At 37.5% G+C, this 19,708-nt stretch overlaps 1 protein-coding gene across 1 annotated transcript in view; it reads right to left on the bottom strand.

Annotated features, from left to right (window-relative positions):
- GLRA3 (glycine receptor alpha 3) overlaps positions 1-19,708 on the bottom strand; it is a 182,615-nt gene that overhangs the window by 17,526 nt on the left and 145,381 nt on the right. Inside the window, exons 7-8 of the mRNA XM_068974238.1 lie at positions 18,676-18,890; positions 1,635-1,778 (exon numbers count right to left, since the gene is read on the bottom strand). Of these exons, the coding sequence (XP_068830339.1) occupies positions 1,635-1,778; positions 18,676-18,890 (359 nt within the window). The remainder of the gene's footprint in view (positions 1-1,634; positions 1,779-18,675; positions 18,891-19,708) is intronic.

The raw sequence follows: 19,708 nt of genomic DNA on the forward strand, positions 1-19,708 counted from the left end.
AGGAAGGAGGAGAAAGGTAGAAAAATGTAAAATAAATGTGAAAAGGTGAATCAAACTGAGAGGGGGAAATAAGTATTGCTTTACTTTTGATTCACGATGTTAGAAGGAAAAATTGTCTTGATGAGTCATTTAGCGGGGAAAAAAAATGACCACACCTTCACTCCTGGGATACGGAATGCTCTTTCTTATCACAGTGTTTCAGCCTGTGCCAGGTATCATGAGGAAAAGGAGCAAATGAGAAGTAAGGGAGGTTAGAAAGAAGTGGAGGGGCAGAGGAGGGGGCAGAGTGAGAAAAGCCTAAGGACACCCGCAGACTAGGAGAGGTTGGGGGCAGGAGATAAAGTTAATCTCTCCACGAAGATATATGTTAATATATAAATGATGTGCTTTAATGTTTATTTTAAAAAATGGCCAAATACAAGCTCTGGCATTGTTTTTCTGTCAGCCGTCTTACCCAGAGTATTGCAATGCTGAAATTTCTCCCATGCTACAGATTCACGGGATGTTTACTGGAGCAGGTGATGATTCTGAGGAGTCAGTTAGACACTACTGAATAAATTATTGCTTCAGATGTTTAAATTGAGTAGACTCAGCACTGAGAGATCATGGCTTAGGGATTTTTAAAACATTTTATAAATATATAAATTACAGTCAGTCCTTCAGAAACCATAAGAAATTCCTTAAAAATTAAATTCTTAAAAAGGCATGCTATATATAAACCAGACTATTCATTTTCAGATTTGAGCATGTTTCGACTTAACTATCTCAGTATATTGGGTTCTGGTCACAGTTTTCCCTGTAATATATGACTTTGCCATTTCTCTATAGCTTGAGACCATTTGCTTTTTTAAAATGTCAGCTGGCACATTCACATTAAACGTAAACTCAAAGATAGGTTGGCTGATAGAAACTCTTTCAGAAAAGGAAAAGGGTTGATTGAAATTATGTGCATATAAAGAGAGATGACATTATAAATCTTATTAGAGGGGAACAACCTCATCCTGTACATCCAAATCCAATTAGAAGATTGCTTCTACAGTTTCCTGTGGTCTCCCAAGGATATTCCTGATTTATCAGGTGATAGCAAGGCAAAAATACACCTTACTGTGTTTCCAGTGGGGATCCAGAAGAAATGTCTCAAAAATACAAAAATACATATAAAAAAGAGACCACATAGCTTTATGTGAACATCAGAGTATTATAAAATAAATAGATAATATTTGATTTAAAAATTCAAGGAATTAGTTCAAAAAAAGAAAAAAGTAATAGCAATAGTTTATGACTTGTGTCAAGTAAAGCCATCAGAAGCATTACAGTGATGTAAATAAGAAATGATAGATTTTACTAGTTGAAGCAAAAAATGATGTTGTTCCAGGACAGATATTAGAAAGCAGTCAATAAAGCTCTCATGTCACCAGATCTGCTGTGTAAAGTATTGTAAAGCAGCTAGATGTTATTATTTTCTCCCTGAAGCAATTTTTGACAACATAAGTTTCAGTTGGGCAAAATCAAAGAACAGTCATCTCTTTGAGTTTCTGTCTCCATTTTCTTTCTGTACATCCCTATTAAACATAACAAATTCACTTTCCAGGGAGAATTGTATCCCAAGGAACTTCATGCATTTAATCACTTACCTTACTCCTTCTCTTTCGTCGAAATCTCAGAAGTTCTTTGTGTTGTCTTGATACAAAATTTACCGCTGCATATTCCAGAAGTGCTGAAAACACAAAAAGGAGGCACACTGCCATCCAAATATCAATAGCTTTGACATATGAGACCTAATCAGGAAAGAGAGAGTGAGAAAAGTGACTTGTTACCTCCATGGAGAACAAAAATGGACATCTGTTCCTAAATTATACCATTTATATACTAGTAATTTTTTCCTTAAAATTTTTGCAAGTTTTATGTATTAGTTGTACATTAAAATGTGTATTTCTTGCTAACATTTTTTTCAAATGAAGCACTAGACCAAATATATGATGAAAGAAAATAAGATGAAATGTAATTTTATCTTCAGGGTAAGATAGTATCATACTTGAAAAGTATTCAATAACATTGAAAGCTACCTGCAGAGTAGCAGAACGCTTGAGAAAGTCTGAAGCAATATTGAGTTATAGAAAATACTATTGAACTTGTAGCTTCATATTTTCTTAAGTAAAATTTATTTTTTACTTTGAAATAATTTTAACCTTATAGACATGTTGGTGGAACGACTGGGATGTAAAAAGAACTCCCAAGTTCAAGAGTTGTTAATGTTTACTTACATTTCTCTCCCCTCCCTTAATCTCGATCTCTTATGTTTTTTTCCCTGAATTATTTCACTATAATATGCAGACATGATGCCCTGATACTTATGTGTTTTTTCTAAAAGGACACTCTCCTACACACACTCAGTTGACCCTTCAGGGCTCAGGATAAATTTTGCCAAAATCTGATGCAGAATCCTATGACATCTGTGCTTACCTGAACACACTGCACTGTAATTGCTTATTTCTTGTTTTCTTTTTGTTTAGAGTGTGAACTCTTTGAGGACAGATGGCATTCGTTTTGTTCACCACCACAGTAGTGTCTGACCGATGCGTGCATATTTGCTGACTGAATGAGCAGATAAATGAAGGAGCAAAATGTTAACACACCAGAGAGGAGGGAGCCATAGATATTGATTCATGTGGAAATTCACTATCTCGAGTGATGCTCTCTTAATACCTTGAACTGAATTGATTTTCTTTTAAAAAGAAGTGTCAACTTACACCACTTCCAATGGTGTCAACTTACATGTGAGATGTGCCAACATGCAGGCCCTCTGCATCTCCTCCTGTATCTTCAGTGTGATTTCTGCTGATCAGAAAGAACTCTACCAAGCAGAGATGTATGCCCTCAATTTATTCCATGGTTGTGCTAATTGTCCATATGTTTGTAAAGCGTAGATTTAAATCTCATGAGTTCTGCAATTGTGTCAGAAATTTCTGGCTGCCCTCAAATGCATATGATCCCAGAAGATGTAATACAGTTTTTTTCCTTGGGAAAATAGGACTCATAAAGTGTGTGTGCATTTTTTTTCAACAACCTGGATCTATAATGACATGAACCAAGAGATCAAATAAGAAATTTGGTTTTCAAATGAACCTGACAACTGTTTTCCTATGACAATAGAACTATGTAAACATCATCTATGCAGCCCACATTCTGCTTCTTGTTGAGCAATACTTGATTGCTGCGACTGAAAAGTCAACTCTCCTCATCCTCTTCTCTGACTCCCACCAACTTCAATTCTCTCTCTCCTCCATCCTCACTGACCCTCCAAAGCCAGCAAGCACAGGCCCTGGAAGGCTTGGGACTCTAGCACTAGTAAGTTTAAAATAACACAGCAGTGGGCCTTCACTGATGGTTAAGTGGTTAAGATTCTGTGTTTCCAATGCAAGGGGCATGGGTTTGATCCTTGGTCAGGGAATAAGATCCTATATGTCATAAAGTGTGGCCAAGAAATAAAAATAAATAAATAAATTTAATAATTCTACCTGTTTAAAAAAATGAATAAAATAAAACAGCAGTTTCCTCACCAACACACTGACAACATATTCATGACATACGACACTCATCGCCTGTGATTCTGGTACCACCTTGTTTCCACCCACTCCTGCCCCTGTCCTTTGTGGCAGCCTCATTCTAATCCAGCCAATCCCCCTGGACCAGCTTGCCATTGCCCCATCGTTCACTGTGCTATTGGAAACTTGACCTTATTTTAAGTAACAATCTCTCCTGGGTATTATTCCTTGGGTACAGGAGTATGAGAAAAGGAAGAGTAATATTTGCTGACTAGACACACTAGTCAGGAGGACTGTTGTCTTAGAAACCAACCCAAAGCCACGTGTGGAAGACTGCTTCCTTCCTGAAGCTCGTTCTTCCCCTGGCTCCTTGATCTGCATTCTCTGCTTTCCTCCCTCCATCCCACCCGATTTGGCTCTCTAGGCCTTTCCTCTTCTTCCTGAGATCCTCAGAGACAGGGCCTGGGCCCCTTCTGTTCTCACATTGAAACTTCTCACTTTCAGCCCTTAACTATTACTTTGGATCCAATTTCTCCTTTGCACTCAGGGCCTCCCACCTCCGTTTCCTGACTAAACCTCCCCCTAGCCAGTTTCTTTAGTAGCTTTTGGATGTCTCACGCTCTTCACACTTCATTCATTTGACTGAAAAAGAAGCTAGGAATCTCTACTGGACTCAACCAGCAAACAGACACAACTGCCTCTTCCTCCTCATTAAAGGCTAGAATCTATTCATCTCCAAATCTCACATCAAAAAACCAAGTCTGGGAATCCTGATGCTGCTGCTGCTGCTAAGTCACTTCAGTCGTGTCCGACTCTGTGCGACCCCATAGACGGCAAGCCCACCAGGCTCCCCTGTCCCTGGGATTCTTCAGGCAAGAACACTGGAGTGGGAATCCTACCTTTTAGCTATTTCTGAAATTCATCGTTTTCTGTCCTTTCTTACTGACATCGTATTGTGTATTGATCTCAACCACCATAATCTGTTTCTCAGTATCTCTTAGGGCTGAAGTTACAAAGATAGTAAGACAAACAAGGTATATCTTTTTTTAAATTGGGGTACTATTGCTTTACAATGTGGTGTTAGTTTCTGCTGTATACAACAAATGAATCAGCTATGTGTATACACACATGTATTCCCATCTGGGACCTCCCTCTTACCCCTCATCCCCCTCTAAGTCACCACAGAGCACTGAACTGAGTTCCCTATGCTATTGGAACCAACATTCTAGAGTGGGGAAATAAACAGCAAAAATAATCACATAAACAAAGATAAGTTAAGAGAACTGCAATAATGAAACCCCTGTAAGGTCATGGGAAAGGGACAGTGTGACGGGGGCTGCTAGGTGGGCACAGTTCCTGAAGGCCTCTCTGAGGGTGTGATACAACAGCCATCTCAGGCCACTTTCTTACTTGCCCATCATTCTTCACGTTTCTTCCTCTAGTTCTTGGCAAAGAGACCAACGGACAAGCTCCATCCTGCCTCAGCAGCTTTGAACTCCCTCTTACTTCTGTCTGAAACACTCCTTCCTTTATGGAAACCTTGTTAAATCCTTCAGACTTTAGCTTAAAAGCCATGATTTCAGGGAAACCTTCTCCAAATGCTCAGATCAGTACAGCCCTTCTCACCTTCTTACCTCCACTTTCCTCCTCGAACCCATCTCTCAGATGACTCATTGCAGTTGTAAAGATATTCATCTGTGGGTAGTTCTTACAAGGTGACTACTGGAGAGCATCATTTAAATGCCCCCCCCCCCTTCAGCTAATTCCTCTGTTCCACAGCCCCTAAGGGCCATTTTCCTAAAACTTTGGGTGGAGGAATGAAAAAATGAATATGTCCCTGAGGATTTCAAGGTGAAATATCTATACTGATATTTTAGCAAACTATGTGTTGACAGCAAACACCAAATAATTAATCTTATTATTGGCCTTGCCCCACTGTATCCTCATTATCCATTTACATATCTTTCTCCTTTTAGACTAATGTATCTTGTGAGTTTAGGCAAGGGCCAGGTCTTATTCACCTTTGTGTTTCAAGGACCTAACACAGTGCCAGTTATATGATGGGCTCTCAGATAATATTTAATTGATTGAACCCTGTGGAGTGATTTGCAATCACTGGCCATTTATTATTAGAGAAATAATTATAATAACTAGCATGCCAGGAATGTTCTTAGGCGTGTCTGTAGAACTACTGAGTATTCTTAGTAATTGTCTGAAAGTAACACTTTTAATCCGCACAACTATTCCCCTTTTAAAGGTGAGGAGACCGAGACATGTGAAATAACTTGTCATTATATACACTCAGTTCAGTTCAGTTCAGTAGCTCGGTCATGTCCGACTCTTTGTGACCCCATGGACTGCAGCATGACAGGCTTCCCTGTCCGTCACCAACTCCCAGAGCTTGCTCAAACATGTCCATTGAGTCAGTGATGCCATCCAACCATCTCATCCTCTGTCGTCCCCTTCACACTATCCTGTGTAAAATAGAAAGCTATTGGGCAGCTGCAGTATAACACAAGGAGCTCAGCTCAGTGTCCTGTGATGACCTGGAGGGGTGGAGTGGGAGGGAGGTTCAAGAGGGAGGGAACATATATGTAAGTATAGCTGATTCATTGTTGAATCATTGTTGCACAACAGAAATTAACACAATATTGTAAAACAATTACAGTCCAATAAAAAAAATAACATCACATAGCTACTGCTATACACTGAATATGGTCCTTCGAAAATCCTGATGTTGAAATATACCTCTAAGGTGATGGTAATAGGAGGTGGGATCTTTGGGGAGTGGTTAGGTCATGAGGGTAGAACCCTCGTGAATGGGATTAGTGTTTTTATAAAAAGGACCCCAGGGTGTGTGTTGCCTCTTCCATTATGAAAGAACGCAGCCTGTAGATTGCCATCTATGAACAAGGCAGTGGGCTCTCACCAGACACTCAATCTGCCAGCACCTTGATCTTGAACTTCCCAGGCTCTAGTTTCTATTGTCTATAAACCACCTCATCTACGATATTCTATCATAGAAACCTGGACAAACTTAGGATGCTACTAAGTTGCAAAGCTAGGATTTGAATACAGGTCATCTGGCTAAAAAATCTGTAAATCAACTACTCTTCTACATCACCTGGTTATTAGGCTCCTTCTATTTAAGCTACCACCATAAGTTAACAACTGTGAGCACACTAAATAGAAATAACTATCTGTATCTTAATATTCCAGGCTCTTCAATTTTTACATGATAGTTAAGGGTTAAGTCATCACATAGTATACACATTGGAGGGTTCTGTATGTTTGCTGATCCTAAAATCCGACAATAAACTTCCTAGTAGACAACGTAGAAAAGGAGTTGTGAGAAAGTAATTACCACATTAAAAACCAAGTATTTGCTCTGCAGAAGCAAAACTCTATCAGGGAAACATTTTATCCTTTGAAATACAGTGAGAGTCCCCTCAACAATATTCTTACATTAGTTCGAGTGAAGTGTTTTTATGAGACAGTTGTCTACTTGCTACGTGATATTCTGGGAAGAGATCAGCTTGATAAATTATCATTTGAATGTACAGATAGCTGGGTTACTGCAAAGCCTTATCTTTTTCATGTTAAAAAATAAGTTTTATAATGTGAGGAAGGAATATATAAGCATCATTGATTCTACAGACTTCTTAGATCATGTGATTTTTTTTCCAGAAAAACTGTCTATTTATTTTAATCTGAATGAACTTTTTGGCCAACCCAATGCTTTGCAATGTCATCATCAGAAAACAGAGAAAATCTGCCTCTGGAGTCCTGAAAAGATGCATATTGGATTTTATCATTATTACTTATCCTGGTTATAAAGATTGGGATCCAGTCCCCTTGACCTTGGGAAGCATTCATGTTCAGGAAACTTGCCTAAGCATGAATTTCTTTATATCTATTTCCAATGATACAAAGAAGTGGGCATAGGAGGATTCAAGCTAGGATTTGATAAGAATAACAAACAACCCCAAATCTCACTGGCTTGAAACAGCAAAGCTCAATCTATGTCCACTCAGAGCTGATGGAGACTCTGGACAAGCGTCATCACGCTGTGACCTCAGCTCCTAGTGTGGTCACTCTCTGGAACACTGGTGGTGACCACAGCAGAGGAAAACTAGGGCACAGGTCATCTCACATTTGGTAATAAATACTCCAGGCCAGAAGAGGCACAGATCACTGGGCTCAGAACTCATTGCTTATGTGTTTGTGCCTGTATGCTCAGTCATGTCAGGTTCTTTGTGACCCTTGCAGGCTGCCAAGCTCCTCTGTCTATGCGATTCTTGAGGCAAGAATACTGAAATGGGTTACCATTTCCTCCTCCAGGGGATCTTCCAGACCCAGGGATGGAACTGAGCCTCTTGCCTTAGCATTAGCCAGAACGATTTACAGTCAACATGACAAGAACAGACCTGGGAGGTGCAACCTCATCGTGTGTCTGGAAGGAGACAAAGCTCATAGGTGGCAAAGTGAGTGGAGGTGGGGAAGGGTCTGCTCTGTGCTTCTGAAAACAAACAAACAAACAAAAAAAAGGATTCTGACAAGTCCAGCATTGAAGACAAGTGTGGACTGTGATCTGCTCACTGTGATATCTTGAAGGGAGAACTAGAGCAGCTTTCTGTTCTGTTCAGTTCAGTCTCTCAGTCATGTCCAACTCTTTGTAACCTCATGGACTGCAGCATGCCAGGCCTCCCTGTCCATCAGCAACTCCCAGAGTCCACCCAAACCCATGTCCATCAAGTCGGTGATGCCATCCAACCATCTCATCTTCTGTCATCCACTTTTCGTCCTGCCCTCAATCTTTCCCAGCATCAGGGCCTAGTCAAATGAGTCAGCTCTCCGCATCAGGTAGCCAAAGTATTGGAGTTTCAGCTTCACCATCAGTCCTTCCAATGAATATTCAGGACTGATTTCCTTTAGGATGGACTGGTTGGATCTCCTTGCAGTCCAAGGGACTCTCAAGAGTCTTCTCCAACACTACAGTTCAAAAGCATCAATTCTTAGGTGCTCAGCTTTCTTTATAGTTCAACTCTCATATCCATACGTAACTACTGGGAAAACCATAATCTTGACTAGACAGACCTTTGTTGGCAATGTCTTTGCTTTTTAATATGCTGTCTAGGCTGGTCACCATCTGCAGTGACTTTGGAGCCCCAGAAAATAGAGTCTGACACTGTTTCCACTGTTTCTCCATCTATTTGCTATGAAGTGATAGGACCAGATGCCATGATCTTAGTTTTCTGAACGCTGAGTTTTAAGCCAACTTTTTCACTCTCCTCTTTCACTTTCATCAAGGGGCTCTTTAGTTCTTCTTCACTTTCTGCCATAAGGGTGGTATCATCTGCATATCTGAGGTTATTGATATTTCTCCTGGAAATCTTGATTCCAGCTTGTGCTTCTTCCAGCCCAGCATTTCTCATGATGTACTCTGCATATAAGTTAAATAAGCAGGGTGACAACATACAGCCTAGACATACTCCTTTTCCTATTTGGAACCAGTCTGTTGTTCCATGTCCAGTTCTAACTGTTGCTTCCTGACCTGCATGCAGATTTCTCAAGAAGCAGGTCAGATGGTCTGGTATTCCCATCACTTTCAGAATTTTCCAGTTTCTTGTGATCACACAGTCAAAGGCTTTGGCATAGTCAATAAAGCAGAAATAGATGTTTTTCTGGAACTCTCTTGCTTTTTCAATGATTCAGCAGATGTTGGCAATTTGATCTCTGGTTCCTCTCCCTTTTTTAAATCCAGCTTGAACATCTGGAAGCTCACGGTTCATGTAGTGAAGGCTGGCTTGGAAATTTTTGAACATTACTTTACTAGCATGTGAGATGAGTGCAGTTTTGCGGTAGTTTGAGTATTCTTTGGCACTGCCTTTCTTTGGGATTGGATTGAAACCTGTTTCAGTTCTGTGACCACTGCTGGGTTTTCCCAATATGCTGGCATATTGAGTGCATCACTTTCACAGGATTTGAAATAGCTCAACTGGAATTCCATCACCTCCACTAGCTTTCTTTGTAGTGAGGCTTCCTAAGGCCCATTTGACTTCACAATCTTGGATGACTGGCTCTAAGTGAGTGATCACACCATTGTGATTATCTGGGTCCTTAAGATCTTTCTTGTACAGTTCTTCTGTGTATTCTTGCCACCTCTTCTTAATATCTTCTGCTTCTGTTAGGTCCAGACCATTTCTGTCCTTTATTGAGCCCATCTTTGTATGAAATGTTCCCTTGGTATCTCTAATTTTCTTGAAGAGATCTCTAGTCTTTTCCATTCTGTGGTTTTCCTCTATTTCTTTGCATTGATCACTGAGGAAGGCTTTCTTATTTCTCCTTGCTATTCTTTGGAACTCTGCATTAAAATGGGTATATCTTTCCTTTTCTCCTTTGCTTTTTGCTTCTCTTCTTTTCACAGCTATTTGTAAGGCCTCCCCAGACAGCCATTTTGCTTTTTTGCATTTCTTTTTCTTGGGGATGGTCTTGATCCCTGTCTCCTATACAATGTCATGAAGCTCTGTCCACAGTTCATCAAGCACTCTATCAGATCTAGTCCCTTAAATCTATTTCTCACTTCCATTGTATAGTTGTTAGGGATTTGATTTAGGTCATACCTGAATGGTCTGAGTGGTTTTCCCCACTTTCTTCAGTTTAAGTCTGAATTTGGCAATAAGGAGTTCATGATCTGAGCCACAGTCAGCTCACAGAGCAGCTCTGTTAAAGGGCAAAACTCACTGCTTTAGAGAGAGCAGCTGTTAAGTAATGAGAGGACAACAGAGGGGGGAAAAAAAAAAAACAGTGCTGATCTTTAACTCCACATTTGTTCAAACCATGTCAGGTCAGAGTTCAGTAAAATTAGTCATAAGCAGGTTACAAAAGAATCCAGATAGGGCTCTGAAGCGTTGATTTAATCTACTTAATCTAGCAGAGATTATTCAGATTATAAAGACAGGCAGGCTGCCAGGTAAATTTAGGCATGTGAATGGTGTCCTTGTACCACACAGGGTCTCAAAAAAAAAGAAATAGACTGTGCCTCCAAGTACGGACCACACCTCACCAGTTAATACTCATCCTTGTCCCTTACTAGTTCCACCAGACCCAACTGTTTACTTATGTGTGCATATACCCTCCAAAGTCATCTGGCTGTGTTCCTCTTTGATTCAGAGGAAGAGATGGCTCGCACGTATCTCAGGCAATTCTTCATAAATCAATTTTGTAAGGCAAGTTTTTGGTGAAATAATTAAGTAGCAACAATTTTAGATTATATTCCTTTACAAGATCATTGACTGAGCTAAACTATATGAATGGCACCATCTGCTGTAGTTGAGAGGCTTCTTGTCAAGATACATAACTTCATCTTACCATGCATAGAAATGATCAAATGGATAGCCTTAGGACAAATACTGTCCTGGTGGTAGATGATAAGGCATGAATGGGTAAATATTGATTAGACTATAAGCCAGACGACTAAATTATAGCAAATTATACTTACTAATTTATAAGTGATAACCCAGACTACTATTAATCAAGAATTTCTAGAAATAGAAATTTATAGTGCACTTATAAGAAGCACAGCTTTGAAGGATAAGAAACTGATTAAACCAGAAAGCGGTGTGAATCTCCAAATCCAATGCAAACCAACACACAGGCACTCTACAGGGTTAATATCCCAGGACAGTGAGCATTTTCTCAATTCTTCTCTCAGTTCAAATTTGCTTTTTATTTGAGAAAGAGGTATAGCAAACATCACAGTATGTTGCTTTTGATTAGTTAAAACAGTCCTTTCAGTAGGGTGATTCACTCTCCATTGGATGATGACCAATCCTGGTGAATTCTCCCAGTTCCTGTGAATTGTCAAATCGATGAGTAATTCTGGCTGTGGAATGGGCAAGTGGCTCAAAGGATTTTTTCTGAGTTATGCTGAAAAACTTCCTGCCTGTGTCATGGCTTTTATCCAAGAGGGGGGAGTGGTGGTGTTTCAGATCACATTGGTATTTATTTATCTTTCGATCTGTAAAACCCTAATTGTAGTACACTTAATCCCTCATTTCTTCCAGTGTAAAAGCTGTATAAGAATTTTGAATACTGTAATGCTTATAAGAAAAAATGTTATATTAGTTTCAAAATTATTTTGAGTTTCATTTAAGACTAAAAACCAGAGAGATGAAGTAAAAAAAAATAACTTTTTTAAGTGTTAAAGTAAAATGAAGCAAACAGAAAAAAAAAAAAAAAGAACTGTCTGCAGAACTGTATTCTTGGAATTCTAGATAGTGAATCACACAGATTTTGTGAACTCTGATGTTTATCATCCTGGAGGGCAATTCACAACTGCAGAATCCTACATGTTACGTTCATACTAATTATGATCCTCATAAACTTGGTAAATGAATGATGCTTTGCATAGAGTCTTTATTTGCCATGTAAAGGCTTTTGCTTTAAGAAATGAAATGTATCAGAGAGTCATAATGGCAGAACTGCATTATATCCTAAGTCATGAACTTGACAAATCTTTCCAATCACCAGATGAGAAAAACACAATTAAAAAGGGTAAGGTATTTTGAAAGGTAACTCTGACTTTTGCTTCAGTTAAGGTAGCTTTATTTCCATCTTTTCTATAGGACATGATTCTTAAGACTAGCAAAAAAAATCTAGATGTTGCTAGAAATGCTACTTAGGTGCACATTGTTACTGGCATTTGTTAATATTTTTTGTGTGTGACCTGCTTAAGGAAAGTCAAATTATATTTGTGACTTCTCTCCCCTGTGCATTCTTGCACTGAAAGTTTTGTATTTCTAGAACATCATCTTTATTACACCTAAATACCTTTCCAATCCCTTTTCCCAACACCTCAAGATCTGACATTTTCATATTTAACTTCAACCAGAAATCAGGAAAACAGATAAAACTTGTAAGCTATGCCTAACACTGATTTGGGGACCAAATTCTTTATTCCCTTGGCAAAAGGGGAGTTTTACATCAGATTTTATCTGTTGGCGGGGAGGGTGGGCCATGGTATGGACTGTAGGATTTATGTGAACACAGTAAAGGGGGTTTAAGACATTAAATAGGGTAAAATTGGCTCCAAGTTGCATAAACACCTTTTGTTTGTAAACTTAGTTTGATGTTAAAGCTCCTGTATTATATCATTTCAAACATTTTTAAACTTTGTAATTTGATCATGTATTTTCTCCCAATTGTGCCATCAGATCTAAGAACTTACGTCATGGCTCTGTCTCTATGTCATCCACAGAGGACCTGCTTGATAATTGATAAATTCAACTTAATGAGACCTAGTAAGCCTATTAATTGTAGGCACTAAGATCAAATATAGAACCAGAGACAACTATCAATTTCTATTCTTACTCTGGGATCTACCTATGTTTAGGAATTACTTATTTACTGAAGATAGAAAAAGCAGCAATAAAATTGAATAATATTCATACGTGGTATATCTTTTGCTTTTAAAAGAAAGGGCAGGAGTAAATAATTTTTAAATTTTTTGCACCTTTTTTCTTTCTCTTTTTCCTATGGGAATAAGGCAGGGGAAAAAAAACTATTAACATATTCAATGAAAATACTTTTAAATTAAATATATTACATCAAATACTGTATTATAAACTTAAATATACTTAACAACTATTGTGTCATGTTAATGAATTAAAAATGAGCCGACTTGTATCATATTTGTATTGAACTTGATTGAAGTAATTTTTGTTAACTATACTTTGAATAGAGTCTTTTTTCAGAAGATTTTTTTTCTTTAATGTGGACCATTTTTAAAGTTTTTATTGAATGTGTCACAATACTGCTTCTATTTTATGTTTTGGTTTTTTGTTCCCAAAGCATGTGGGATCTTCACTCTCCCACCAGGGACAGAGCTCACATCCCCTTCATTGGAAGGTAAAGTCTTAACCACTGGACCTCCAGGGAAGACCCAATATTAGAATCTTATATTCAAATAGTGAGAATCAAAACATTATCGACAGTAATAGTTGATAACCTGATTACTATACAACCCCTCTCCCCATTTAATTACTGCTGATATTTACAGTGTACTCTCCTTTAAAACTTCAGGGTAGTTTTTATTTTTTTTTTAGAAGAATGAGAACTAATTAGAAATGGCAATAGTGAATACGAATACTTCATTTTCCTTCCCATCCCCTGTCTTTTCAGTGTAATGCCAATAGACCTCTGTGTGCCCACATAATCATGGTATCCAATTATAAATATCTCAGTTAGATTTATTTTATCTAATCATCATAATCACTTCTATAGTTGATGATTTCAAGAATAAAAGTTACTATGAAAGCTATTGTGATGTTTTCTAAGAATCATCATTTTTATTATACTGCAAGGTAGATACATGCAATATTTAATACCTTTTTCATTAATTTGGTGATTCTCAGGGGCACATATGATTCTTCATAAATAAAAAGTAATTCAACTGAGTTTCTACATTCTTTTTGGAGGGACAAAAAATGGCATATTCTTGCTTTCTAAGTTAACTACTAAGCAAAGTTTAAAACCTCACATTGTCTTTAAATATCTGCATGACATTTACTCTATAGACCTATATCATGTTCTGAGGATAAAAATATGTAAAAATTTTGAGGCTATCCTCTCAAAAAGCTACTCCTGGTGGGTTTCACAGACCGGAGAAGGGAAGATACCATTGTATACCTAGACTTTCCTGGAGTTTCCTAAAGCAATTCTTTCTAGAATCATAGTTTATAAATTAAAATTATATTTTGTTCCTCTTATTATTTTCTCTATTTCTACCCATCTCAATACTGAATAAAAAATATATTGAATAATTTCCTCGGTGTCAAGATCTTAACAACATATTAATATAAATCAAATATATACTAAAAATAGTTTAATGACTAACACTACTCTCTCTTTCACCTGGGTTAAAATACTCCCAAGGAGTATTGCTTTTCCACATCTAAAAAAAAAAAAAATCACAAAATGTTGGTAATCTCAAAGAGCTTGTGAGAAGGGTTTTGAGGTAAGTGGGTCTAGGCTGTAACTAAGCTGTATAACCTTTTCATGTGCGTGGTGGAGACAGAGTCCTAGGGGAAAAAAGGAGGGAAGACACTTTGAATATACAGCATATACACTAAAATATACTTTGAATATACTTCCTCCTCTTTCTGGACTTTCATTTGCTCTTAGAAGAACCATCTCTGGTCTGCTTCCCTATCAATCTGTAGTTCCCTTAAAGTTCTGACTTTTTGACAATTCAGTGTGGCTATCATACACATCTAAAAGTTAACAGGCTTAACCATAGACCTCTTTGACCTTCCTCATGAGTAAGTATTACGACTACATGCCATTACCCAGCTGAAAGCCACTTTTGACTCCTGATTTTCCCTTAATCCTCAAAATTCAGTTCAGAAGCAAATCCTGTCTCTTTCACCGGCAAATATACTTTCTCTTAAAAAAAAAAAAAAAGAAACACTACATCTTTCTAACTCCACCTGCGATGCTTCATCTCTGCAGCTACCAATCTAGCCAGATCATCCTCGGCTCTGAACTATCGTTTTCATGGTAGCACCTCTCCTTCCATTTTTACCTCTTCTATCTGATCTTCACATAGAAATGAGACTGATCACTCCTCTCAATAAAACCCTTCCAAAATCCATCCAAAATAAGCTTTATGCTTACCAAGTTTTATAAAACCCTCCATGACATGGCTCTGTGATCACCACCATTTTTCCTCATTCATTCTACTCCAAATAGATAATGTTAGGAAGTATTCCTCAAGTTTTCTAACTTTGAAAAATTGCTGGCAGTAGGATGCATTGTCACCTCTTCTGGCCATCTACTGCAGGCCCTGCGGAAATGCCAGATTGCTCCAAGCTCCAAGAATGAATCACAGGAGTTTTCTTGCTTTGGGCTATCATACTCCTGATTTATGACACTGTTGAGGCCAGTGCAACAGGAAATTTCAGAGAGGAATCTCAGGTCTATAGTTCATGAGGTGCTGGCTCAAGTACATTCTCGGAGATTTTCTACTTTGACTTTTATTTGACATATTTCCAAGCTCTTTCTTATCTACAGGAGATGTACTGACTGGCACAGCGCCTGACAAAACACTTAGCGACGATCATAAATTAGTGATTTATCATTTCTTCCTCCATCTCTGATAATCCCCTGTTGTTTTGCTGAATTTAATTTTGTTTTCCTCCTTCCTAGATTTCGTCAGTAGGAGAATGGCGGATATTTCCATGGCAAAATTTTCAGGCATCTGAGGGTTCTTTTGGGAGGGTGAGAATAGCAGGTCTTAAGGGGCATGGTTTCACACGTCTCTTCCTAAGTCCAGTGTGAGCCCTTGCCCTTCGCCTTTCCAAATCACAATATCAGGAGTGCATTTTTTTCAAGAGGCATTCTACCCGTTTGAATGATCCCATTCAATAGGAAAATTTTTGTTTATTCTCAGACTTCAGCGCATGCCATCCTGAATTCTAATGTACATAACTGCTGTACCTCACCTGTGCCTTAAGTATCACAAAGGCTAAGATAATTACTGACTCTTAAGATATCTGTTTGCGAATCAATTCTTTGTTATGGGTCAAAAATAAATCTGCTATCATATTTCCAGTGTCTCTATGATCTGAGAGATAGACTTTGTATACATCTATGTATGTAACGTAACTGACTTCATACTTGAAAATTTATTCCTTCCTTGAGATCATGATGAAATTAATGCCTTAAAAAAATTTCTTAAGAAAAAGAACGAAGTCATCTCAGACCTTTCTTCCTTTAAAAAAAACTCATGTCTCCATTCTGTTTCTTTTTAATTTACTGCTTGCTTTATTTCTGCTTCATCCACCCACCCCTTCATGCTCTCCTAATTCTGCCTTAATCTCTTTATCCAAATGTGTTTATGCTGTGCCTCATAGAATCTGTAGTTTCCTTAAACAGATCATTAAGTACCCCCACTTTCTGAATAACAATTTATGGAATGAATGCGCTTTCATTTCTGTTTAACTCAGTGAGGAAAATCAGTGAGTAAACTGGTAATTTCACTTACAAATCGACTATGAAACTTCAGTTATTACTCAGAGCCCTTGAGACATTTATACGTGTATGAATAAGCACCTAATCTTACAAGCAGATTTACAGTTTTCACTTGGACAATATTTTACAAAACACTAGTTGATATGGATCATTTTGAAAATACAATTATATGTTAATAAAAGTAAACCTTAGTTTGAAAGACAGCCATTCAGTCTTAGCAAGGCAGAGTGAACATTGCTAAATATTAATTCTTTCAATAGTAAGTAACATTTTTAATGATAAAATATTCTGCCATCAACTTTTATTCATTTAGATATTTAGCTGAATAAATTAGTCAGAGATGCAATTCATAGTAAGGGGTAAAGGAGGCCATGACAGCAGGTTTATAATTTACTTGGCATGGTGGGAAAGTAGCATCAAGCATGCAAGAAAAGTTAATACGATTTTATTACATTAGTGTACATTGTTGGAATGAAAAGAATAGTGGAGCTTGTTGGAGGCCAGACAGGATTACTTAGATAGGAGAAATTTCTTTCTTAGGAACCACTTAGGAAAAGAAAACAATTTTCTGTTGTTCTGCTGCTAAATGGATATAAAGGACTTCTATGTTTTATTTCACCACATCTTTAAAAAGAACAGTACTGGGTCTTTTACAAACCTCATACAGGAATAGTTTCAATTCTGGCAGCTCAGCACAGACTGAAATATTATGTATTAGATAAGTTTTTCTTTTTATTGACCTATAGCTGCTCAAAAGCCAAAGCAAACACACATACAAAAAAAGTAAACACTGTATTTGGCCCAGGGCATTTTCTACGTAGGGCATTTGACTACGGGTATCTTCATACAGTACTTGTGGGAGTATAATTGCTATAAATTTTTTCTCAAGGGAAATTTGGCAATACAGATCAATGCATACAGCTATCAGTGCAACAATTCCAGTTCTAAGAATTAATACTAAGAAAATAATACAAAATGCATGTAGAGTTATATATTCATGTATGTATATGTGTGTACACACTTGCACATATATATTCATGTATATAACAATCATTATATAAATATTCATTGTTATGTTAGTCCTAATAGAGAGTGCATAGATTATCATGACACATCTGTACAATGGAGTGTTATACTGCCCTTTAGTTACTCTATAGATTCAACTTACATGCAAGTTTGATATGCTTCTAAATATTTTAAAATCTGTAGATAATAAATTCTATCAAGCATAAGAGTATTATTGATGTTTATATAATTGGGGGTCATAACACAAACTATGGATAAGAGATATCATTGTTTGGTAGAATTTTTTTCCTTCACCTATGTCTCCATTTTATAATTTTTTTCTGCTCGATTATATATTACTTTAAAAACTGGTAATGAATCCAGTTCTTCCTCAGTTTATGATGGGGTTACATCCAGATAATCCCACTGTAGGTTGAAAATAACCTTAAGTTGAAAAAGCATTTAATACCCCTAACCTATGAACATCATAGCTTAAGCCAGCCTACCTGAAACATGATCAGAATACTTAGTAGGCAAAATCATCTAACCCAAAGCCTGTGTGCTCAGACGCTCAGTCGTGTCTGACTCTTTGTGATGCCATGGACTGAAACCCACCAGGCTCCTCCGTCCTTGGGATTCTCCAGGCAAGAATACTGGAATGAGTTGCCATTTCCTCCTACATGGGATCTTCCCAACATTTTATAATAAAGTAGTGACTATTTCATGTAATTTATTGAATACTGTACTGTCAGTAAAAAATAGAATGGCTATCTGGGTACAGAAGGGTTGTGAGTGTATCCACTCTTTACCCCCCTGACCACATGGCTGATGGGTGCTGTAGATGCCACAACCCAGCATCCTGAGAGCAGATACCATGCAACACTGGCCCAGGAAAAGACCAAAATTCGAGGCTGGAGGTGTGGTTTCTGCTGAATGCTTGTCACTGTCACACCATACAAAAGTCCAAAAAATTTAAGTCGAACTGTCACAAATCAGAGACCGACTGTAAATACACTGAAAAAGATCTGGCAAAAATAATGATACACATACAAATGAGTGCACGCACGTGTGTCTGCCCTTTCAGGGCACTCACCTTTGGTAAGGAAGCCCGTGATCCTGAACTCTGTGTGGTCATGGTCAGCACAGTGGTTATTCCCAAGGCTACCCGGGCTGGGGCAGCATCCATGTTGATCCAGAAGGAAACCCAGGAGAGAATGACAATCAGGAGGCTTGGAATGTACATCTGGATCAGATAGTAGCCCATTTGTCGTTCAAGATGGAATCGCACTTCTATACATGTAAACTTTCCTAATTGGTTGCAAAATAAATGCAGCGATTGGTTAAAAGAGGTCTTCACTATTGCATCAAAGGTCACAATGTTGCTTTCTTAATAGTTTTGCCCTAAACACTATAATGTTATAATGAAATGGGATCTTAAGTCATATATGCAAACTGGTTTCTGAAAAATATTTTTTTATGTTGGCATCTAGAAACAATGTAACAGGAAAATGCATTATTTCAGGAAATAATATATAAAATTATTATTTCACATTTTATTAGCACTTCATAGTTGTCTAGGTACTAAAAGGTCTATGATTTTACGTGATTCATGTCTGCTTTTGTACCTTCTTTTAAACACTGTACCTTGAGGTTCTAGCCAGGATAATTAGGCAAAAAAGTAAAAGGCATTTAGATTGAAAAGTAAGTAGCAAAACTATCTCTGTAAGGAGAAGCCATTTACTTTGTATTTAGAAAATCCTAAAAAACTCATTAAAAATCTATTTGAGCTGAAAAGTTCAGCAAGGTTACAAAGATACACTACCAATATAGGAAAAGCAATTGTGTTTCTATACACTAGCAATGAACAATCCAAAAATTAAATTGAGTAAACAATTCCATTCATATAAGAACCAAATAAAATAAAACATTTAGAAATAAAGTTAACAAAAAGTGCAAAACTTATACAATAAAAAATAACAAAACAGTTGAATAAAGTTAAAGATCATAAAAAAAAGGTCATTGTGTAGCCATTAATCAGAAGACTTATATGGTTAAAATTGCAATATTTCCCATCCTGATTTACAAATTTATTGAAATTTCTATCAAAATCCCACCTAGTTTTTATG

The sequence above is a fragment of the Capricornis sumatraensis genome, chromosome 6, assembly GCF_032405125.1.
Source record: "Capricornis sumatraensis isolate serow.1 chromosome 6, serow.2, whole genome shotgun sequence".
In the NCBI taxonomy this organism is placed as follows: Eukaryota; Metazoa; Chordata; class Mammalia; order Artiodactyla; family Bovidae; genus Capricornis; species Capricornis sumatraensis.